The sequence below is a fragment of the Rhinatrema bivittatum genome, chromosome 2 (assembly GCF_901001135.1).
Source record: "Rhinatrema bivittatum chromosome 2, aRhiBiv1.1, whole genome shotgun sequence".
Lineage (NCBI taxonomy): Eukaryota > Metazoa > Chordata > Amphibia > Gymnophiona > Rhinatrematidae > Rhinatrema > Rhinatrema bivittatum.
Window position 1 is genome coordinate 812,104,108 of NC_042616.1, and position 14,254 is coordinate 812,118,361.

The following is a 14,254-nucleotide window of genomic DNA, read 5'->3' on the forward strand; positions in this document are numbered from 1 at the left end:
GCCAGAACACAGGACCCCCTTCCATGTCTTTACCACCAAGCTTTCTAATGATATAAACATCCAGCAAAACGAGTGAGGCTGTTGTTGGAACATCTGGCCACCTCGTGCTCATCGATGTTAGGGTTATAACCATGATCGATCCATGCAGGGTACCCCGAAGCGTTCTCTTTAATAACACAGGGAGAAAGAGGAGGTCTCTGGAACACAAGAAGCTGGTGAAGGGGGCAAAGAGAGGTGTGTGTGAATAATTTACCAGCACAGGGCCAGAAAACTGATCGGGGGGGGGGGGGGTAGGTGGAAGAAGGGTGAAAGAAGTGTACTGCTAGAGGTGTTATGTTTCTCATTAAGAGATTGCTGTAGGGTTTGGGATGAAACGTTTTTAAGTATCAGAAGAAACGGGAGAGTCTCCCTTGCACCAGCCATACAGTTTCATGACCCCTGCTTGTAGAAAGAAGCAGACCTGGGAACTGTTCGGATTTGGCCCAGAGACTCTGGAATTCTAAAGAAATATGTGTGTGGCTTTGTATATGTGAGAGAGCATGAATGGCCATGTGTGGGTTGAAAGAGTGACTGGTTATTTGTGTGTGTGTGAGAGAATGCGTATGTATATTTGTGAGTGAACATTTGAGTGTATTAGAAGGTGTGTATGTGTGTGTGTGAGAGAGAAGGTTTGTGAGTATACCACTCCCCTCCCTCGCTAATTGATGCCAATCCTATGGTGACATCACATCAAAAGTTCCCAGGTATGTAAAGAGGTGACTTCTGAAAGAGTAGATAAATGATGGGCTGGCCGAGCACTGTAGGGGCTTCCATAAAGAGCTGAGAACTGCATGTGCTCCCTCACACAGTCAACTAAGGACCTCGGGGGCTTCTGCACACAGTCAGCTGAGAGGATCGCAGGGGCTTCTGCACACAGCTGAGGACTCCAGGAGCTTCCACACACAGCTGAGAACTGCAGGCACTTCCTCACACAATCAACTGAGGATGGCAGGGGCTTCCACATACAGCTAGCTAAGGACAGCAGGGGCTTCCGCACACAGTCAACTGAGGATGGCAGGGGCTTCCATACACAGTCAGCTGAGGACTCCAGGAGCATCCACATACAGCTAGCTAAGGACAGCAGGGGCTTCCGCACACAGTCAACTGAGGATGGCAGGGGCTTCCATACACAGTCAACTGATGACTCCAGGAACTCTGCACACAGTCAACTGAGGACTCCAGGAGCTTCCACACACAGTCAGCTGAGGACTGCCGGCTTCTACATACACATACCAACACCTGGAAGGTGACAGGAAGATTCCTGTTAGAAATACTGGGTCACAGTCACCCTTTTAGAATTTAGAGAGGGCTTTTTGGAGGTCAGCCAAAGGCTGAACTCAGTGGGTGGTTCTGGAAGTGCACTGATGATGATGTACCGGCCACAACTCACAAGTCACCCAGCAAGACTCTTAACCTCATGGATGACCCCCCTAGACTGAGTTCCCAGCTGGTGCATTCTGGGGCCTGTACATTGGTTTCCTAACGTATTGGCAGCACGGGAAATGTTTTGCATCATGGGGATTAGCTAATAGCCTCATCTACATGTACTTTACATATGATGAGCACAATCCCAGCTCTCAACCGGACTCACATCTATAATCCTCTTATTTTCCGGCTCTCCTGATGAACCTACTTTCCCTCCCCATTCAACCCCTCCTTGCTCTCTGACTTGATACGTTTTATATTTGAAAATGTTAACCTTACTCTACTGTTACACACCTTCTATGAAAATGTATATTGTTCACAAGGTTTTACTGTTCTCAACTGCTATGACAATTACATAAGCTGTAAACCGTAAAGATGGCTCTACCGAATAACGGTATATAAAACTCAACAAATAAATAAATAAATAAATAAGCTATGCGCTCAATTGGACGCATGTTTTGGACCCTGTTTTGCATCCAATCGAGTGTTGAGCTGTGCGCTGGCCGCAGCGCATGGGATTGCATCAACCTGAATGTCAGCCTCTGTGGCACCAGAGATGTTAGAAATGAGGCTCAGCTCATCAGGACTGAAAGCAGAAGGTCCTAAAAGGTTCCCATAATGCATCAGAAATCCAATAGCATGGGCTGTAATTCCAAGCATTCAAAATAACACCAAACACATTAACCCTTCTTTCTAAGTTTTTTTGCATGAGCTTTCTTACCTATCCCTCTCAGAATGTGCTGCGCTGCTGGGCACACGTGTGCGAGCTTTGCACTTTGCTCTAACCAGCTGGATTGGTGTGTGTGGCGAGGGGGGCGTCGCTCATTGGAAAAGGGGGAAGGGTGGTCCATGGAGTGGTCATTTTCTACAATAGTGGAATCCAATCCTGTCCTGTCCTGGGGGCCAGTCAGGTTTGCAGGATATCCACAATGAATATGCATGAGAGAAAATTTGCATGTTGTGGAGGCAGTGCATGCAAATTTTCTCTCATGCATATTCATTGTGGATATCCTGAAAACCAGACTGGCTGGTGGGCCCCCAGGACAGAGTTGGTGAGCACTGCTCTACAACACAACACAATAATTGGGGCAGAATTAAAGTGTATAAGGGCTCTTATTTTGTGCTCTATATTAAGTTGGATTTTGTGCTCTATATTAAGTTGGATTTTAAGATTGTCTACAGAGGGCTCTTTTTGTCTACAGAGGGCTCTTACAACACAACACAATAATTGGGGCAGAATTAAAGTGTATAAGGGCTCTTATTTTGTGCTCTATATTAAGTTGGATTTTGTGCTCTATATTAAGTTGGATTTTAAGATTGTCTACAGAGGGCTCTTTTTCCTTGCAGCACCTCCATTTAATCCCTTATATTGAAGGATTGTTGGGGGTTAAATGGAGGTTTATGACAGAAGAATGGGGGAAGGACATTGGAAACTGGATGACGGTCTCCGGGGGTGGATTAGATCTCTGTGGATGGCAAGCAGGAGGTTTATGGTGATGGAACAGAGGAGATCTGTGGCGATGGAATGGAGAAGCTCTTGGGGGTAGGAGGAAAATGATCTGTGAGATGAATGGAACTTTGTGGGAAGGGAGTGGAATTCTGTGGACATTATGGAGTCTCCAGGGAAGCAATGGATGTGTGTAGGTCAGGATTGAGTACTATGGAAATGTCATAGAGGGGTCTGTGGAACAGGAGAAAAAGCTGTGTTGGATAGAACCGAAGTTGGTCAATGCAAAATGGGTGTCTGCAGTTTCAAAAAATTCATAAAAAGCAGATCAGAGAGGCTAGGGTGGCTATAAGACATGACTATAAGCAACTGATACAAGAGCTCCAGAGAGACTTGGAAGCTGACGGGAATTGGGGAGACAGATGGGCATGTGGGAGAACAAGCCAGCTGGACAGGAAACCCAGCCAGAGCGATATGTTGAATTCAGAACTTTGGACTCTTGGACATTTATTGAAAGAAGGTGGAAAGGCAGAATAAACAAAGGACAATTAAATATCCAGACTGAAGTGATGCAGATCAGACCTGCAGAAACCTGGATTCCCTGCAGGCTGTGACATCTTGTAATAGACCAACACAAAATAATCCAAAGGGGTTCATATGAGTTTTGTAGACCACTGAGGACAGCTGGGCAGTCTGGTCTGAAAGCTTATGCACAAGTAGCTCTTTAACCACGCCAATAAAAAAAGATCACATAACCTGCCAGGAATCCAGAAAAAAGTGAACCAAGAGACACGGAGAGGGGAACATGTGTTCATACTTCAAAGCTGGGAATGTAGAAAAGCAGCGCAGAGAAGGGGACGAGAACGGAGAAGTGAGACAGAACAGGATGTAGCAGTAAGACAGAGACCGAGGGGAAATAACCAGGCAGAAACAGGAGAGCCAAGAGAAATGGAGGAGATGGCAAAAAGCAAGGGATCCACGCTCAACAAAAGGGAAGCAGAGATGATTTCCACCATCCTGGCCTTGTTGCACTTATTACCAATAGTGGAGAGGGCAAAATGTGAGCTAATTTGTGTTCATTTTTCCTAGCTTGTGCTTGAAGGGTCCACGGCACTTGGTTTGGCATAACTCGAAGTGGCCTATTCGGTCATCGCAGTTCGAGCTGTCACATTGACGTAAGTTTGGAACTAGGAGAGGTTTATGGCGGGCTTTTACTGCTACTGCTCCTCGACTACGGATGATTTACCTCTAGCAATTAGGAATGAATGTAATGATTTACAGTTTCAAAAAATGGTTAAGTCACATCTATTTCCGAAAATTGTGCAGTAATATCAATAAGGTCTGATAAGTCAGGGATTGTGGGTGTGGCGCTGTCTGGAGCAGGCTAGTTGTTGTATGCCTTTTATTATTACATTATGTATTGTATTGGTTTTGTTTGTTTGTATTATGTATGTAAAGTATTGTAAACCGCTTTTATTGTTTGAGAGGTTATGCCATACAAAAATGTTATAAATGAAAAAATCAGTGGCGTAGCCTTGAATGGGCCTAGGTGTGCTGTGGCCCACCCACTTTGGGTTCAGGCCTGCCCAAACAGAGCTGCCCGACACTGCAGCAGTGCGGTGATGACGTGGCTGCCGGGATCCCACCCCTCGCCGGCACTTGAGCACAACCACGGCAGCGCAGTGAAGATAATGGCCTCGGGGGCAATTCGCAGTGGCGCAGTGAAGACCCTGCCTGCGAGGTTTGCACCCTCCTGTGGGCTGAAAAGAACCACGGTGGCCGGGTGAAGACCGGCCCACAAGGGTATCACCTCCCACGGGTTGAAGACTGCGTTGATGAGGCTGGCCGTGAAAGGGAAGGGAGGAAGAGTAAGGGTGTCTCACTCCCTTGCCTCCTCCCCATCTCTTTCCTTTCCATCTGCCTGACACGCTCAGCCCCCCTTCCCTCCCTTCCCTCCTATTTCTTAGAAGGGAGAGGATTCAAAGCGAGCTGAGCTGAATAGGTGGAAGGGAAGGGAGGGTGTTGTGAGTGAATGAAAGAAAATAGAGGGGGCTGTGAGGGAAGGGAGGTCTGAGTGAGAGGGAAGGGGATTAGTGAGGGGGAGGGAAGGAAAGGGAGTGGAGGAGGAGTGAGAAGGGGGTGAGAGGTATGGGAAGGTAGGAGAAGTGAGTGAGAGGGATGAAAATAAGGTGAGTGAGAGGGAAGGGGGAAAGGGGAAGGAGCAGGAACAACGTTAGCAGTGAGAGAGTGACTGAGACTGCTGGAGATGGGGGCAGTGAGGGGTGAATGTGAGACTCATTTCTCTTGTGTGTGTGAATGAGAGGGTGGGTGTGAGGGAGCAAGGGGGGGGGGGGGAGGTTGTGTGTGGGAGCCTGAGAGCGAGAACCTGTGTGTGTGAGGGACCTTGTGAGGGAAAGCATCTGAGAGTGAGAGCCTGTGGGTGTGTGTTTGTGAGAGAGAGAGAGAGAGAGCCTGAGTGTGAGAGAAGAGAAATGTTAGGTTCCAAATTAGTTACCACCCAGGAAAAGGACCTGGGCGTCACAGTGGGGAAAATACTTTTGAAATCCTCCTCTCAATGTGTGGTGGCAGTTAGGAGTTATTAGGAAAGGAATGGAGAATAAAACAGGGAATGTCATAGGTGTGTATAAAGCTGCTTACTAAACTGTGTCCTACTGAGCTTGTGTGCCAATATGTGCAGCTGCAGGATATTGGCTAGGTCAGCAGAAAGTGAAGGACATGAGAGAGGCCCACATAGGATACATGTGTAGTCTGTGTGGAAGTCAACCACAAAGGAAAGTGCAGACAGTGATAACAGATGATCGATGTCTTCTTGGACCTGAAAGAAAGAAAGGAAAAAGAACAGATTTTGGGTTACAGGTGGTCTAGGGAAAGGAAGCCAGGCCAGAGTGACACATTTAGAAATGATCAAAGGAAACCAGAAAAAAAGGGGTCTACATAGGCAAGGAGGGATCTTATGTATTCCTCATATTGGGATTGGCAATCATTAATTTACTATAATAAACATTTTCCTACATTTCTAAACATATCTCTGAGTCTTGTGTCTGGTATATTGGGGTTAAAACCATACAGGTGAAGCTGCACAAAAGAGGTAATTTTCAAAGAAGTTCCGTGAGTAAATGTAACATACAATCTTAACAATTTTCATAAATCCACTTACAAGTGCATTTACATTTGTAAAAATCCAGTTTTAAGCATGAGAAGACTTTTTTGAAAATTATCCCCTTAGAGTACTGTGTGCAGTTCTGGTCACCACTTCTCAAAAAAGATATAGTTGCATTGGAAAAGGTACAGAAAAGGGCAACCAAAATTATAAAGGGGGTGGAACGGCTCCCCTACAAGGAAAGGCTAAAGAAGCTGGTTCTGTTCAGCTTGGAGAAGAGAGGTCTGAGGAGAGATAAAATCATGAGTTGACTAGAACAGGTAAATGTAAATTAGTTATTTACTTTTTAAATTAATACAAAGACTAGGGGGCACGAAGTTTGTAAGTAGCACATTCAAAACAAATTGGAGAACCTGTGGGGTACATTTTAAAAAACAGCGCGAGCGCGCATACTTTTGTTCGCACACCAGGTGCAAACAAAAGTACGCCGGATTTTATAAGATACGCTCGTAGCCTCGCGTATCTTATAAAATCTGGGGTTGGCGCACGCAAGGGGGTGTACATTTGTGCAACTTGCGCGCGCTGAGCCCTGCGCGTGCTGCCCATTCCTTCCGAGGCCGCTCCGAAATTGGAGCGGCCTCGGAGGGAACTTTCCTTCCACTCCCCCGTACCTTCCCCTACCTAACCCACCCCCCGACCCTATCTAAACCCCCCCCCTACCTTTATCGCACAAGTTACGCCTGCTCAAAGCAGGCGTAACTCGCGCACGTCAATGGCCCGCTGCCGCGCCATCACCCGACCCGGGGGCTGGTCCGGAGGCCTCGGTCATGCCCCCCTAGCAAATCCCCGGGACTTACGTGCGTCCCAGAGCTTGCACGTGCCGCCGAGCCTATGCAAAATAGGCTCAGCGCGCGCAGGGGGAGGGTTTTAAGGGTTACGCACTTAACTTAGGTGCGTAACCCTTTTAAAATCCGGCCCTGTGTGTAAGAGAAAAGAGCATGTAAGAGCAATAGCTTGTATGTATGTATGTGCGAGAGGGAGGGAGGAAGAAGATAGGAGATAGAGAAAAGAGACCCTGAAAAAAGAACTAGGAAAAGACAAACAAAGGTAAAGTGGAAAAAAGTGTCCAGGACCAACCGATTAGAAAAATACAAAGATCAGACAACAAAAGGTAAAAAAAAATTTAAAAAGAAATTATTTAGCGTTTTTAGCGATTGGAATATGACATCTTTGGGAATGTGCATTTCTTATATATATTTTTTGGCTCTTTAGAGTTTCACTGTTTCCTGGGCTTTAGATTTTAATTTTGTCTGCATATTTCTGTTTCTAATTTGCAGTCCCTTATTTCTGCATTAGGTAAGGGTCAGTCTGTATTCTGCCTGTATGTGACTGGGGTGCAGTATTGCTGCTAGCGTGTAGTTTCTCTACAGGATTTGTAGCATTCTGGCTCATTTTCGTTGCCCAGCAGGTGGTGTATTAGTGCTCTAGGGCCTGGTGTAATATTTGTATTGCTGCCTTTTCATAAATAATGGTGCTGTTTGATTCCCTGAGAGTTAGGGCTGTGATTGTACGGTATGGCAAGTTCTAGGTGTCTTCTTTTTGCAAGGGGTCTCTGTTACTTCACAAACGGTAATTTTAAAAGGAATGCACATGCATCCACAAACATAAGTAGCGCACGAGTGGAGAGACTGCAATTTTAAATTGTGCTCGCAAATACGCGCGTATCATTTAAAGCACCCCTCTCCCAGGCGTGTGTCTGCTAGGGCTTTAGCGGCTTTTACGCACATATGCAGGTGGATTTTAAAACCTGCTTGCGAGAGGGGGGAAAAAACCCCATGTTTTCCCAAGCAGTCCACCAGTTTGCCCAGTTCATATCGAGGTCTTCCAGACCCCCTCTGGTTCTTCATCTTGCAAACCTTCCCACTTGGCCACAAACCCTCAAACTGTACTAAACACCCTAAAACTTTGAGATATCCAGACTTGCTTCTTATCCCGACCATAAGTAAAGTTATGCCGAGAACAAATAGACGCGGACAATGGTCAGCTTTTTTTGAAATGCAGAGTCACACGCGTTAACTCTTGATCCCACCCTGGAACGCCCCTGCCTCTCCACGTTTCTGCCCCATTCTTCTTGACATGCGCACAGGCACCTGCTTTGCGGCTTCTTAAAATGTGCGTCGCTCGTGTGAGGCCTGCACCCGCGGGTATCTGGCTATTTTTGAGTGAGCAGCGCTTTTAAAATTGACTCCATAGTGTTTAGCAGTGGAAGAATTTTCTTTTTTTTTATTGAGGTGACCCCAGAATCTGACTAGAATATATTTGCTTTGCAGGTTGGGTTGTAATGTGAACTGTCCCAGTTCTGTTCTGCACTCGTTCTTATTGCTATTTTATCGTAGTTATGATCTGGAAAGAGGATCATGAAAGAATACATTGATATTTTATTGCGATTGGATCTGATGTTTGCGTGCTTTGCTTTTGACATGATGTCTTTGTGTATTTATGTTCTGCAATAAATATAAAATTAATACAGATTAATGTTCAATGTATTAGAGAAAGGAAACGCCCGATTTCCTGCAGTTTTTGGTTGAATGTAAACCGATGTGATATGTAAAATCGAACACTGGTATAGAAATAAATAAATAAAATGAGGAATTTTTAAGGTTTGCAAGCGCTTGAAATAATTAAGTTAATATATTTTAATTTCTCTCATGATGCATAATAGCTGTTGGAGACTACTTAGAAATTCTCTGTCAGGTGCACTCTAAGGCATCATTTATGCATAAGATTACAACCAGTAAGACTCAGAACTGTATTCCTACTGCCCACCATGTTAACCTTGGGCCCCTCAAAAATATCAGTTCTAGCTACCCCACTGTAATAAATAAATAAAGCTGGAAGGTGACCTAGCATTGCAGGAGAAAGGGATGAGAGCAATCTTTTACTGCAGAAAGAGGGCAAGTGAAGGTGACCTGGGATTGCAGGGGTCAGTCCTAGGGTTGGGAAGATGGAAGGTGACCCAGCACTGCAGAAAGAGGGACGTGAAGGTGTCCTGGTAATGCAGAGGGAAATCTTATGACCTGGGATTGCAGGGGTCAGCCCTATTTTTATCGCGAATGCCGGTATAGAAAAACTTAAAATAAATAAATAAGTAAATATATGACCTGGGATTGCAGGGGTCAGCCCTAGGGTTGGGAAGATGGAAGGTGACCAGCACTGCAGAAAGAGGGTCGTGAAGGTGTCCTGGTAATGGAGAGGGAGGGGGATATGACCTGGGATTGCAGGGGTCAGTCCTAGGGTTGGGAAGATGGAAGGTGACCCAGCACTGCAGAAAGAGGGATGTGAAGGTGTCCTGGTAATGCAGAGGAGGGGGATATGAGCTGGGATTGCAGGGGTCAGCCCTAGGGGTGGGAAGATGGAAGGTGACCCAGCACTGCAGAAAGAGGGACGTGAAGGTGTCCTGGTAATGCAGAGGAGGGGGATATGACCTGGGATTGCAGGGGTCAGCCCTAGGGGTGGGAAGATGGAAGGTGACCCAGCACTGCAGAAAGAGGGACGTGAAGGTGTCCTGGTAATGCAGAGGAGGGGGATATGAGCTGGGATTGCAGGGGTCAGTCCTAGGGTTGGGAAGATGGAAGGTGACCCAGCACTGCAGAAAGAGGGACGTGAAGGTGTCCTGGTAATGCAGAGGAGGGGGATATGACCTGGGATTGCAGGGGTCAGCCCTAGGGGTGGGAAGATGGAAGGTGACCCAGCACTGCAGAAAGAGGGACGTGAAGGTGTCCTGGTAATGCAGAGGAAGGGGATATGACCTGGGATTGCAGGGGTCAGTCCTAGGGTTGGGAAGATGGAAGGTGACCCAGCACTGCAGAAAGAGGGACGTGAAGTTGTCCTGGTAATGCAGAGGAAGGGGATATGACCTGGGATTGCAGGGGTCAGCCCTAGGGTTGGGAAGATGGAAGGTGACCCAGCACTGCAGAAAGAGGGACCTGAAGGTGTCCTGGTAATGCAGAGGAAGGGGATATGACCTGGGATTGCAGGGGTCAGCCCTAGGGGTGGGAAGATGGAAGGTGACCCAGCACTGCAGAAAGAGGGACGTGAAGGTGTCCTGGTAATGCAGAGGGAAATCTTATGACCTGGGATTGCAGGGGTCAGCCCTAGGGGTGGGAAGATGGAAGGTGACCAGCACTGCAGAAAGAGGGTCGTGAAGGTGTCCCGGTAATGCAGAGGAAGGGGATATGACCTGGGATTGCAGGGGTCAGTCCTAGGGGTGGGAAGATGGAAGGTGACCCAGCACTGCAGAAAGAGGGACGTGAAGGTGTCCCGGTAATGCAGAGGGAAATCTTATGACCTGGGATTGCAGGGGTCAGCCCTAGGGTTGGGAAGATGGAAGGTGACCCAGCACTGCAGAAAGAGGGACGTGAAGGTGTCCTGGTAATGCAGAGGGAAATCTTATGACCTGGGATTGCAGGGGTCAGCCCTATTTGTATCGCGAATGCCGGTATAGAAAAACTTAAAATAAATAAATAAATAAATATATGACCTGGGATTGCAGGGGTCAGCCCTAGGGGTGGGAAGATGGAAGGTGACCCAGCACTGCAGAAAGAGGGACGTGAAGGTGTCCTGGTAATGCAGAGGGAAATCTTATGACCTGGGATTGCAGGGGTCAGCCCTAGGGGTGGGAAGATGGAAGGTGACCAGCACTGCAGAAAGAGGGTCGTGAAGGTGTCCCGGTAATGCAGAGGAAGGTGATATGACCTGGGATTGCAGGGGTCAGTCCTAGGGGAGGGAAGATGGAAGGTGACCCAGCACTGCAGAAAGAGGGACGTGAAGGTGTCCCGGTAATGCAGAGGGAAATCTTATGACCTGGGATTGCAGGGGTCAGCCCTAGGGTTGGGAAGATGGAAGGTGACCCAGCACTGCAGAAAGAGGGACGTGAAGGTGTCCTGGTAGTGCAGAGGGAAATCTTATGACCTGGGATTGCAGGGGTCAGCCCTATTTGTATCGCGAATGCCGGTATAGAAAAACTTAAAATAAATAAATAAATATATGACCTGGGATTGCAGGGGTCAGCCCTAGGGTTGGGAAGATGGAAGGTGACCAGCACTGCAGAAAGAGGGTCGTGAAGGTGTCCTGGTAATGGAGAGGGAGGGGGATATGACCTGGGATTGCAGGGGTCAGCCCTAGGGGTGGGAAGATGGAAGGTGACCCAGCACTGCAGAAAGAGGGACGTGAAGGTGTCCTGGTAATGCAGAGGAGGGGGATTTGAGCTGGGATTGCAGGGGTCAGCCCTAGGGGTGGGAAGATGGAAGGTGACCCAGCACTGAAGAAAGAGGGACGTGAAGGTGTCCTGGTAATGCAGAGGAGGGGGATATGAGCTGGGATTGCAGGGGTCAGCCCTAGGGGTGGGAAGATGGAAGGTGACCCAGCACTGCAGAAAGAGGGACGTGAAGGTGTCCTGGTAATGCAGAGGAGGGGGATATGACCTGGGATTGCAGGGGTCAGCCCTAGGGGTGGGAAGATGGAAGGTGACCCAGCACTGCAGAAAGAGGGACGTGAAGGTGTCCTGGTAATGCAGAGGAGGGGGATATGAGCTGGGATTGCAGGGGTCAGTCCTAGGGTTGGGAAGATGGAAGGTGACCCAGCACTGCAGAAAGAGGGACGTGAAGGTGTCCTGGTAATGCAGAGGAGGGGGATATGACCTGGGATTGCAGGGGTCAGCCCTAGGGGTGGGAAGATGGAAGGTGACCCAGCACTGCAGAAAGAGGGATGTGAAGGTGTCCTGGTAATGCAGAGGAAGGGGATATGACCTGGGATTGCAGGGGTCAGTCCTAGGGTTGGGAAGATGGAAGGTGACCCAGCACTGCAGAAAGAGGGACGTGAAGGTGTCCTGGTAATGCAGAGGAAGGGGATATGACCTGGGATTGCAGGGGTCAGCCCTAGGGTTGGGAAGATGGAAGGTGACCCAGCACTGCAGAAAGAGGGACGTGAAGGTGTCCTGGTAATGCAGAGGAAGGGGATATGACCTGGGATTGCAGGGGTCAGCCCTAGGGGTGGGAAGATGGAAGGTGACCCAGCACTGCAGAAAGAGGGACGTGAAGGTGTCCTGGTAATGCAGAGGAAGGGGATATGACCTGGGATTGCAGGGGTCAGCCCTAGGGGTGGGAAGATGGACGGTGACCCAGCACTGCAGAAAGAGGGATGTGAAGGTGTCCTGGTAATGCAGAGGAAGGGGATATGACCTGGGATTGCAGGGGTCAGTCCTAGGGTTGGGAAGATGGAAGGTGACCCAGCACTGCAGAAAGAGGGACGTGAAGGTGTCCTGGTAATGCAGAGGAAGGGGATATGACCTGGGATTGCAGGGGTCAGCCCTAGGGGTGGGAAGATGGAAGGTGACCCAGCACTGCAGAAAGAGGGACGTGAAGGTGTCCTGGTAATGCAGTGGAAGGGGATATGACCTGGGATTGCAGTGATGATGTCTCGGGGTGTTGCCTTGATCTTGCAATGGGAAGATGGGATGGTTCTTGGCATTGCAGGTGTGGGTAGAGATGGAAGGTGACTTGACATTGCAAAGGGAAGATGACTTTGTGTTATAAGGGGAAAGAAGGAGGAAGGGTGAAGGGCTGGGAATCAAAAACTTTCAGAATGGCACTAACCTAAATATCCTTTCCTTTTTCTCTCTGGCCTTGGAACACTGAAGATTCTATTCAGTCTATTCAATGTAAGGAATCTGAACAAGTCTGGAAAGGAGGTACAGAGACTCTATTTATTTATTTTCTAGTTATAGCGTCATGAAGGCAAGGGGGGGAGTGTAAACTGGGATTGCAGGGAAAGGGGTGAAGGGGAGGGAGATTGCAGGCGATCTGATATTGCAAGTGAAGGGATGGGAAGGTGATCTGGTGTTACTGGGGGAGGGGGAGGGGGCAGGGAGATGCAAGGTGATCTGATATTGCAGGTGAAGGGATGGGAAGGTGATCTGGTGTTAGTGGGGGAAGGAGGGGGCAGGGAGATGGAAGGTGATCTGATATTGCAAGGGATGGGAAGGTGATCTGGTGTTACTGGGGGAGGGGGCAGGGAGATGCAAGGTGACCTGATATTGCAGGTGAAGGGATGGGAAGGTGATCTGGTGTTAGTGGGGGAAGGAGGGGGGCAGGGAGATGGAAGGTGCTCTGATATTGCAAGTGAAGGGATGGGAAGTGTTAGCAAATGTTGCTTACCTGTAACAGGTGTTCTCACAGGACAGCAGGATGTTAGTCCTCACATATGGGTGACATCACAGGATGGAGCCCAATCACGGAAAACTTCTGACAAAGTTTCCAGAACTTTGGCTGGCCCCTACTGGGCATGCCCAGCATGGCACCAACCCTGCAGCCAGCAGGGCTCCCCCTTCAGTCTTATGTGAAAGCTACAGGCAGTGCCGAAAAATAAAATAACAAAACGTTACGAACCCAACATCGCGGGGCGGCTGGCCGGTTTTGTGAGGACTAACATCCTGCTGTCCTGTGAGAACACCTGTTACATTTGCTTTCTCACAGGACAAGCAGGATGGTAGTCCTCACATATGGGTGAGTACCTAGTTGAGGATGTCCAGACATGGACCAAATGTACCCAATGGCGTGCAACAGGGGTTGAATTTGGTAGAGGGCATCCTGAACCCCACTGGGCAGGTGGAAGGGTGTTGGTACGTTACGTTGGAAACAGGTTATGCAGGACAGACTAGCCGAAGATGAAATCTTGTCTTCCGGCTTTGTCCAAGCAATAGTGGGCTGCGAAGGTAAGGAGAGAACTCCAGGTGGCAGCCCTGCAAATGTCAGGAAGCGGCACCGATCGTAGGTGTGCTACTGAAGTCGCCATGGCCTTCACAGAGTGTGCTTTAACACGGTCTTGAAAAGGAAAGCCTGCTTGCTGATAGCAAAAAGATATGCAGTCCGCTAACCAGGAGGAGAGAGTCTGCTTACCCACTGGTTGCCCTAATTTGTTGAGGTGGAATGAGACGAATAACTGAGTGCTCGTCCTGTGGGCAACTGTACGGTCTAGATAAAAAGCTAGAGCCCGTTTCCAGTCAAGGGTATGCAGATCCTGTTCCCCTGGATTGGAATGGGGCCTGGGAAAGAAGGTAGGATGTATGATGGATTGATTAATGTGAAACTCCGAAACTACCTTAGGTAAAAATCTAGGGTGAGTGCGGAGTACCGCCCGGTCCTGCAGGAGTTTAGTGTAAGGCG

The 14,254-nt window shown here is 48.5% G+C and overlaps 1 protein-coding gene across 2 annotated transcripts in view; it reads left to right on the forward strand.

Moving 5' to 3' along the window:
- The window catches only part of LOC115085804 (speriolin-like protein), a 670,698-nt gene that overhangs the window by 913 nt on the left and 655,531 nt on the right, over window positions 1-14,254 (forward strand). For both annotated transcript variants that reach the window (XM_029592238.1, XM_029592239.1), the window contains exon 2: window positions 12,730-12,780. In XM_029592238.1, coding sequence (XP_029448098.1) covers window positions 12,730-12,780 — 51 coding nt within the window. The remainder of the gene's footprint in view (window positions 1-12,729; window positions 12,781-14,254) is intronic.